General features: G+C 34.9%; 3 protein-coding genes across 3 annotated transcripts; 1 reads left to right on the plus strand and 2 right to left on the minus strand.

The window, feature by feature from the left end:
- The first annotated feature begins 164 nt into the window (after positions 1–164).
- LOC103491687 (glycine-rich RNA-binding protein 3, mitochondrial-like) lies at positions 165–2341 on the plus strand. The gene is made up of 5 exons (XM_051080247.1): positions 165–655; positions 1297–1439; positions 1528–1598; positions 1799–1905; positions 2000–2341. The coding sequence occupies exons 1-5, from the start codon at positions 545–547 to the stop codon at positions 2102–2104; spliced, it is 537 nt and encodes a 178-aa protein (XP_050936204.1). The 5' UTR covers positions 165–544; the 3' UTR covers positions 2105–2341.
- A 618-nt stretch (positions 2342–2959) lies between these two features.
- LOC103491621 (uncharacterized) lies at positions 2960–5304 on the minus strand. Its single transcript, XM_008451687.3, has 3 exons — positions 4345–5304; positions 3681–4111; positions 2960–3561 (listed from the first exon to the last, which is right to left on the minus strand). The coding sequence occupies exons 1-3, from the start codon at positions 5033–5035 to the stop codon at positions 3238–3240; spliced, it is 1446 nt and encodes a 481-aa protein (XP_008449909.2). The 5' UTR covers positions 5036–5304; the 3' UTR covers positions 2960–3237.
- A 778-nt stretch (positions 5305–6082) lies between these two features.
- Positions 6083–9387, minus strand: LOC103491541 (ATP synthase subunit gamma, mitochondrial). Its single transcript, XM_008451565.3, has 9 exons — positions 9145–9387; positions 8691–8734; positions 8391–8543; positions 8052–8165; positions 7853–7980; positions 7387–7509; positions 7165–7284; positions 6439–6560; positions 6083–6322 (listed from the first exon to the last, which is right to left on the minus strand). The coding sequence occupies exons 1-9, from the start codon at positions 9237–9239 to the stop codon at positions 6253–6255; spliced, it is 969 nt and encodes a 322-aa protein (XP_008449787.1). The 5' UTR covers positions 9240–9387; the 3' UTR covers positions 6083–6252.
- Between the last annotated feature and the right edge of the window lie 705 nt (positions 9388–10092).

Raw genomic sequence — 10092 nt, forward strand, 5'->3', positions numbered from 1 at the left:
ATCTATTAATTCCTTTTCAATTGACACAAAATCCCCATATTTCGATTGCCCTGAAATTTTTACATGTTCTTAGAATTCTTTCCATTCCACTGCCTTTTTGGCCTACTGTGGAGTATATTTGAAATTGTTAGAATCCATTTTTCTTCATGTTGAGAAATGTCTCGAAAACATTTTACTTCTAAACCGCTCTTGATGGCGAGGTTGGAAAAACACTTCAATCGGTTTTGAATGATTGAAGTCTAATTGAAAAAAATGATGCCTTCTTAAATAAATTAAAGTAAAATCCCTCTCTTACAAAAGAGAAGAAGTTTGTTTGGGTCCTCATTATTCCTTTTAATTTTTAAATATAGTAAAATAATCTAAAATATTAGTTAAAAAAAGCTCTTAAACAAAGTCGGTCTGATTATTTAAAAATGTAAATAGGAAAACAATAATGTCATCTATTAAAAGAAAAAGAAAGTACAAGGAGATGAAAAACGTTAACAAAGTAACAATGCACAATGTAATCTGATTTTTAAAATGTAACTCGGTCAGTCGGTTTTTCATGAACGCGTCTCTCGAGGAGACACATTCCAAACTTTATTTTCTTAATTTTGCCTTCAAAGAGGCGTCTACGCAATTATTCCCCATCCGAATCGAAGCCATAGGGTTTAAGGTCGACTGTGAAAGAAAGGAAGAAGAGAACGAAATAAATGTTTTCTCATTTCCATTTCCTTTTCCATTCATTCTCTTTTCTTGTCATGATTCTAATTTTTATTCTCCTTATGTTTCTGTATCTTCTTGTTCTTCGTTCTTGATTTTGATTGCTTCTGTTTTGTGTTTTGATCTTTTGTCGTTCTGTGTAGAGATATTTTGTTTGTCTGTTTGGAAGATATATAAAGCTTATTTTCTCCTGACAGTACTTATAAATGTTCTGATTGTGTTTTAAGACTTCCACTGTAACGTTTTGGGTATACATGCTCTGCTTAAGTATGTTTACGTTCGTTCTCCAGTGTTCCCTTGCTCCGGTTGGGACGTTTCTTAGTTTGATACTCTCTCTAGAATGTCTAATCAAAGCGTGCATGTGAACACAGATTAATTTGTGTGTAGAGATTTGCTATTTTGGTATTAGCTAGTTTGCTAGCATGTTTTGTTCATCTGCTTATTATGGATTATAAAGTAGTACTAAAACTTTCTTTTTGATATTGGAGTTAATGTTACATTGGAAGCTCAAAATATTTGTAGGTGCTGTATTATCCTGGGGGACTACTTTTGTTCCCTACAGAGTTTATTTTATTTTTTGGGTAATTCTTTCAGGTCGTTAATATGGCTTTTCTCAGTAAAGTTGGAAAAATATTTAGTCAGTGTTCTGCATCAGGAATCGGTTCACGTTTGCAACCTTCCAAGCTGTCTATCTTTCGAACTCTTAGATTCATGTCGGGTTCTAAAGTTTTTGTTGGAGATTAGCTGGAAAATCGGTTCTCCTGTTCTCTCTTACACATTGTTTAAGCTTTAGAATGTTCCCTGAGATCCGTTGCTTTGTACTGCAGGCCTCTCATACAACTCCGATGATCTAACTCTGAGGGTAGCGTTCAGCCAGTATGGGGAAGTAGTTGAAGGTGTGCAGACAACTTATCTAATTAAGCATTATTGAATATGAAAGCTAAATTTTATATTTTAGTATTACCACTTAGCTTATCATTAGTTTTGGAGATATTGTTCCTGTAAGGACAGCAATATTCTTGGCGGATGTCGTCTTCTCTTAGGTTGTGTTGAGTGAAAGAATTGAATTTCTTTTATTGGTTTATCTTTGTCTTAGCGAAAGCGATAATGGATCGTGAGTCTGGTAGATGCAAAGGTTACGGGTTTGTCACTTTCAGTGCCAATGCAGAAGCTTCTAGTGCTATTCAAGCTTTGAATGGAAAGGTAAATCATCAGCATGACACTGCTATGAGTTGGTTTGGTGATATTAGTGGTTCTGTTGTGGATTATACTTACTTTTTTTTTTTTTTGTAATCAGGATCTCAATGGTCGTCGCATTAGATGCGACTTCGCAACTGAAAGGGCTGGCCGCCGTGGCGGCTATGGCGGCGGCGGCGGTTATGGTGGTGGGGACAAAAACTGATGAATTTGCAAATAGGTCTTGAAAGGAATTGCCTTATCCGATTTTTCAACAAATGGCTTTTTGAGTGTAATGTCTTATGCCTCCTTGCACCGCCGAACCCTGATGATTTTGACTATTTTCTTGGTAAACTAAAATAGTCGTACCATCTTGTAAACACTATTTCATAACTACTTTGGAAACAATATTTCATAACTCTCAATTTGGTATGGTATTTACTATTTGGTATCGTTTTTATTATTTAGCGTTTATCATTTTTTTTATTCTTTGTTAAAGTGTTTACTATTCTCTTGTTACTATTTGGTATCGTTTTTATTATTTAACGTTTATCATTTTTTTATTCTTTGTTAAAGTGTTTACTATTCTTCGTTAAAAGTCATACAATTCTAATCAAATTAAATTAACTTACACTAAAAACACATATGATTTTAATTAAACTATAATCTCACTATTTATCCAACCACTTCCTAAGTTTTGTATTGGTTTGTATCTTTAGACATGTTTTTCAATTTTGATGATAACTCATTTTGATTCAAAATCATCTCTTCAATTTAAATCTCGAATTTTGTTTGATGAATTTAAATCCCAAATTTTATTAGATGAATTTAGTGCCCTTGGATAGGATACGAGAATTGAATGAACTAACTGCCCTTCCTTTTTTCGAGAACTCTTACGTAAGTGATTTTGACTTGCAACATTTGGCATTTATTTTGAAGATTTATATATTGTTTTTTAATATTTGGTTTGTTATAATTTATCTTCATCTTTAAATTAAGGGGTGTACATAATTCGTGTTGGGGAAAATAATTCGTGTTGGGGAAAATTGTAGATGAACGGTTCAATATGCAATAGTAGAGCTTTTACTAATCACTGGTGCAATTTTGTTGTTCATTCATCTCTCAAATAGTACATATGATTGTTTTCGTTTCCGTTAATCTCCATTTTAGAATGGTGTTCTCTATTCTTGATGAAGACTTTGTTAGTATTTAGTTTATTGACTTAACGAAACTCTTCAAAAAACATCATAACAAGATGTGAGAGTTCCATTGTAAAAGCATCACTAGAATTCAGCAGTTGGTAAAAACCACCCTTCTTCCAAACTCAACAGAACTTATCAATGGTACCATTTTTTGCTTTTATATTCGTGTATTAGAAGTAAACTCCAAGTCGTCGTCGTCTACTTCAAGCCAAGAACTCCTATATTGTGTATCAATTTTCTGCAGCTTCTTGTGGTTATTTTGAAGAGCATTCTCAAGTTCTTTGATACGTGCTTCAAGCCTTGACTGAATAACATCGTGTAAACGCAAGCTCAGTTCCCTTGGTGACACTGTATAGTTTCCAGAATGAACTGTTGAGTTGCTTTCCTCTTCATTTGGCTTAGTCCAACCACAACTTTCTTCAATAATCATCTCATTCCTCAATTCACCTTCAGCAAAATCTTCTTCAAATTCCGGATCAAGCTGCACATAAGAATTTGCATTTTAACTTAAACCATCCATAATGAGACAATGAGTAGACATTATACTTTGTTTAGTTCCTAGTATGAATTAACTTGTGTTTTCAATATGACTCTACTTACCTCCTCCTCTTCCTCGTAATATCTCGCCGTGCAGTCGATGCTTACATTTAATCCTAACCTCTCGAGTTCTGCTTCCAGTTCGGCTTCGATTCTGCTCATTGATTCTGAACTCTCCTCTGCCTTATGTTCATATAGTTCTTCAGCATTGAAGTTTATTGTGTAATCCATGACATGTTGTGGAGAAGATCCATCTCCTGTTTTCTCAGAGAAGACATTATTACTATAAGTGTACGATTCACAATTATCATTACTGAGCTCCTTCAGCTTCAATGAATCCTTCATTTCAAGTTCCTCTTGAAGATCATGAACCAAGTACTCGGTCTGCTTTAGCAATTCTTTCAAATTGTGAACTTCCCTTTTATTAGACATGAAAGAAAAGATCACACCAATGAAGACTCCAAAATATAATAAAAACGATTCATCCGCGACACCTGAAAAGTATAAGCAATAAGCATAAGTTAGCAATCTAAGGTATAGATCGATCATAAATCTGCAGAAAGAAGAATGATTCTCAAAAGCTTCTCCACTTTCACGAAATTTTTGTATTGAAATAAATTTATATCCTTCCTCAATTGATTATTTCCTTTTTTTCAAATTATGAAGAATGATTAAGAAAATAAGCTAAAAACGAAAGGCTATATATAGAAAAAAAACACTACTATACCTTTGGAAGAAAAGTGTTCCCCATTAGCCATTTTGCTGAAACTTCTTGACTTTCTTTCCCATTCCTTTCCTGTCTTATTAATAACTATATCAGAGATCTTCAAAGACTCAAATGGCAGTTGAGAAACCCCACATAAACTTTCATTAGCATCTAAGTGGGATCCCTTGAACAGCTTATTTTCCTCCAGTTCCACAGCAATACATGGATTTAAGGAACTCTCATGAGCTAGAAGACAATCTTCTACAAAATTCAGAGGTTTAACAAGAACCCCATCTGAGAATTTAGCTTTAGTTGTGCTTCTGTTTCTTGAAGAACTACAAACTAAGGTTCCAATGTTATTGCTTTTGCTGCTTTCTCCAATATGTTCTTTAGAGTTCTCACTGATCCAGGATTTCAAAGTCATATTTGTTGTAGACAGTTCATTGCCATTGGAATCTTGGTGGCTTCCAAAAAGTCCCAACTCTGCAACTGAAGATGTTTCTTCCATACTTCCATGGCCAAAAACATCTTCATATGGTTTCTTCCTTAGTGAAAATTTGTTGAGAAAATGATTCGAATATTGAGGACTTACCAAATTGGATTCCCCAAAGGATAACTGTGATAAAGAATTATCCCCATCTTTTGATTGATTCTTCCAGTACTTAGCTACATATCCAGCACCAGTAGCTGCTGCAACAATCCACAAATCCATTTCTGCTTTCCCTTTGCTGAGACAAATGCTAGGAAAATTTTTCAGTAGAAGTTTTCACACTTTTTTTCTCCAACCCCAGATGGTAATTAAACTCATAGCCAAAATGACCCAAAAAGCAATTTAGGGAGAATCTCCTTTTTTCTTTAGAGAAAATAACTTGGCAATCTAATGGAAAATCACTTCCTCTAAGAATCATGCTCAAACAGCAAAGATAGTCGGCTAAAATAAGCAAGAACAACACAATAGCCGTATAAAATCCACTATTATCATATCTGGTTGTAATTATTCTGGTTGAGTTTATTAGCAGTTCCATCAAAAGATGTCAAGAGTTTGATGTTTTCCTTTTTGCCGTCCACTATTTTTCTTCATTTGTCTTTTCTATCAAAGTCCAAACTTTTTTGAGGCGTTATGAAGTTTGTTTGAACATGCTACGGCGCTAACATATCACACGTGTCAGTATTTTAGCAATTTGCTGCAGCAACATATTTGTTCTTTTGGTCATTTTTCAGTCGAAATGCAAAACCAAACTTTTGACTTTGAGCGTTCTTTGAGATTTCTGATATCTCGTTTGCCATGAACTATAAATTTGATATATTATACAGTCAAAATATCCATGCAAGTTCTTAATTACTTGGAGACGTTGCCACCCTAATTTTGTGGGCAGTGTTGGTCAACCCGGAAACAATTTCGAAGCCTTATGGCCAATGAACAATGATATAAATGTCAAAGGCCGTAGTGGATTTAATGTTGATCCAGCATCCCTATCAAATTTAATTTTATGCTTTCAAATTCAAAGAATTCCTGTCACATAAATTAAATTCCAAGCCCAATATTTGAATTTTATAATTTAGATGGTGATTATAGAGAAACGCTAAAAATGCTATAAAAAATGTCCCATAGTGTAGAAGAACATCACGACTCAATTTCTGTTCCTCTAAGCGAGTTATTCATCTCAATATCATATTGAAAAGCAAGAGCGTTTCTCAAAAAGAAAAAAAGAAAAACAAAGTCAATTCAAGCAATTGGGGCTTTTGGTTGGAAAAAGGATGAAGCAATCTGAAAATCAATTGATATCTAAACAAACATAGTTCCCAGGATAGAATTGAAACTGGGTGTATTATTACAAAAAAGCTCAGAAGGCAACATCGTCATTATCAAATATAGCCTCGTGATCTTAGTTCACAAACCATTGTGTGAACCGGCAGAAGATCTGGCAACTAGCCCTCCAATGCCGAAGCTCCAGATATAATTTCAATCAACTCGGTGGTGATAGACGCTTGCCGGGTTCTATCACAAAAATTAACAAGTTCAGTTTCACAGAAAATAAATAAATAAGAAGAAAACGAGTAGGTTCCAAAATTTGATTTGAGAGGGAAAAAAGCACGTCATATAAGTTCAGAGACCTGTTATAGGTTAATGTGAGGCGATCAAGCATATCCCCGGCGTTTCTGCTTGAGCTGTCCATTGCAGACATCCTTGCACCTTGTTCACTGCAAGCATTTTCCAAAACGGCGTTGAACAGTACCTGGTAAGCATGAATATAGCTTTCAGTAATCACATAAATGGTCAAAGAAATGGGACAACATATTCCTGCTACAAGTTAATATTAGAATACTTAGAATAAGGAAGGTAATCATGTAATCAACGCTATTGCATATAATATGTCGCAGTTCTCTTCTTTGAGTTGGTTCACATGCAATTCTGCAGCATCCTTAACCAACAAAATACGACTGACTGAAGTTACTTCATCACTTATTCATCCTCAAAAACCACTAGTAACCCATGGTGATCCGGTTAAATACCAAGTCCCAATATCTAGAAGGAAAACTTTTTCCTGAGAATTGGCTCACCAAAATAAAATTATCAAGACCTGTAAATTTCAGTTACAGCTCGATAGAGAGAAAAATATATGAGAAAAAAGTGTTAACTGATATGTATCATCAAAAATTACACGGGGTGTCTGATGTATAAATTAGGCCAGAATTTAAACTCCATGAAACTTCCAATGAATTAATTAAAAACCTCAATCTCTAACCTGCTCATTTGATTTGGTACATAACCATTGACAGTTTCAGCAGTAAACTAATGCCTCATTACAAAAGTATGAGAGACTGTAAGAATGAACTTACACAAGAAAACTGGAACTCTGCTAGATTTTGGAGAATCTCAGCCTTTGTCTCACCGCCTTCAATCTCATAAGAGTCCAGGTCACCAAGCTTTCCCCCAGATTCTGCCTCTCTTTCAACAACCTAAAATACAGGATGAACAATATTCACAATAGGAAATGTAATAATTTAAGAAAGGGAGAAGAAAAAGTCAGTATAGCAAAGAAAATCAAGTAATCTTATTACCTCGGGAGATAGGATGGTAGATGTTGTAGGAAGAAATGAGACAACCGACTGGAACTTGTTGAAAACAACCCTCAGAGCATCATATTCTACGTTCTTTAGAATATCATCAGCTAAGACAGAGACCTAAAAGTGCAAAAAAAGACAGTAAGAAATGGGCATTTCAAAAAGTCAAGGAAGGCATCCTGTCACACAAAATTCGAAGATTATGCTAAGTCAGTAAACCAAAAGAAATGCACCGATAAAAACAATGAGGAAATTCATTCAAAACAATATTATTTTCTGCCACAATGGATCAGATTTGTGCCATTATTTAATTGGGGAAATAATCCTACTCCATTGCAAAGACTTCAAATCCAACAGTTGAACCCCTACATATGGAAGAATAGGGAAATCGACAGAAATGTAAACTCATGGACAAACAATGAAGACATTCTCTGTGATAAGTAATGTTATGTGGATAACTAACCTGGGTATAATTCAAAGGATTCTTCTGCAGCTCAGTGAAGATGATTGATATGTCCTTTTTGGAGTCACGAACCAACTGAGCCTTTGCCTTCTCTCCCAACACAACATATTTTGTTTCCTTTTCAGGACCTATGATAGAGCGATTACAAAATTAATATATTACTTACTGAGGTAGATAAACAAATTTTTTCAAGTAATACCAGAACTTAATTTGTGCAGAGCCCTGCTTATCTTGACTGAGGTAGAATTGATTCCACCACAAAGACCCTTGTCAGAAGAAACGGTAACAATGACATTCTTCTTTACATCAACACCTACATTTCCAACAAAAATAACACAGTCAAATTTCTAAGTCTAGGATAGAAGGGGAAAAGTACATGTGTGTATTTGTATGGTGTGTGTTATGTACAGAACAGTTTCAATTTTTTCAAATATAAAATAAAATAAACATACAATACATTAACCGGTAAATAACCCATGAGTCCAAAAAAGCAACTTATGTGTCAATGGAAAGTAAAAAGTATATAATATAAACATACTTGGATTATCCCCAAGAAGCGCAGTAAATGGTTGCCAAAGGCCACGAGAATTTTCAGCACGCACTTGAATTGCTCGCAGCTTAGAGGCTGCAACCATCTTCATGGCCTTTGTAATTTTCTGGATATTCTTCACACTCTTCATTCGAGTTCTAACTGCATCCACATATTGAGAAATGATAGCAATAATCAGTAAGTAAGAAGAACAAAACAACCCAAACATTATCAAAGAAATGCTAGTTAATTAACAGAAAATAGCACTGAAAGAAATAGCAGCATCCATCCAATGTAAATAGCACCTACCCACTTGAGTGGAGATGGAGCGTACACCAAGAGGAGCTTGTTCCCTGTACAAAAATCCCACATTTAGTATTAGTGATTATTTGCAAAGAGAACTTAGGCGGAAAACCTAATGGAGTATGGCTCCCTAAAATCAAAAAATTACCGTACGTTTTTCAAGTCAATAATTTTTCAAAAAATGTAATACTTTCACATATCTCATAACCGGAAGATCATTGTATTTTTTCAAAGAACAAAAAAGAACCCACAGCACATTTCATAACAATTAGTCAAGCAGTAGACCCAAACCAATCTTTAACAAAAAGGGTTCAGACAAATACGTACGAAAAATAAAAATTAACAAGCAATACTCCAGACTTTCATCAACCAAATGAGAGAACTTTTGGGTGTCTAACAAAAACATCCTAATCGCTGGGAATCCAGATAAAACGCATTAAGGCAAAGATAGAATAAATACTCGTAAAGGAGGGAAGACCGAAGAGCGGTGATTGGTTGAGGGGAGATCACAGTAGTGAGCCGCCTCCCTTCACGTCTGAGAGCTGCCATGGCCATTGCGTCCTAAAGCGAGATCGGAACAGGAAATTTCAGATCAAAGGAAGAAAATAAGAGCGACGAAAGGGTTTGTTCTCTCTTTTTCAATAGCTGCGAGCCCAGCTCAAACGCTTCTCACTCAGTTTTGAGACTTTTTCGCATCTCACCCGGCCAAGGCCTATATTGATTTCCTTTCCCCAAAATACCCTCATTTATATTTCGGAAATGTAACGCAATCTTTAACAAAATTACACTGTTGGACTTCTTCTTTGTATTTAACCCATAATGTCCCGAATTTTGGACAATTGTCCTCCAATTGAACCATTTTCATTTTCCCCCTTAAACAAAGCATCAATTCATACCAAAACTAATCAACGAAGGCAAACCATGCGAGTAAGAAGGATTTCAATCCAATACAGTAAAATACGAGCCGAGAAAGCATTGTTTGACGAAGGAATGAATCACCACATTGTAACATCTATGAATATAACTCGACTATCTCACATTTATTCTATTGAATGAATAATATCATTTAGCATAAATAACCCCAAATAGAAGTAAACAGAGAATGGAGAGATTTAATCAGTCACTTGGCGTTTACAAAAAACACAGTACTTAGAAATCGTATTTACGTTAGAGGTTTGAGGCACCGTGTTTTTTAGTTAGTAATTTTCAGTCAACCTAGAAGAGAAAATCATCATTTAATGTGTGTTTTTTAACATATATATATTAAAATAGGAACTATGAATTTTAGTTCTATAAAAAGTGATGGATTGGAATAAGTACGCTATAAAATTTGACCATAGAACACTATGTCATGTGAAAATCACAAAATCGTAGTACTTTTAAGGTTTGACATCTCAACTATTTGGAC

Source organism: Cucumis melo, chromosome 12 (assembly GCF_025177605.1).
Source record: "Cucumis melo cultivar AY chromosome 12, USDA_Cmelo_AY_1.0, whole genome shotgun sequence".
Classification (NCBI taxonomy): domain Eukaryota; kingdom Viridiplantae; phylum Streptophyta; class Magnoliopsida; order Cucurbitales; family Cucurbitaceae; genus Cucumis; species Cucumis melo.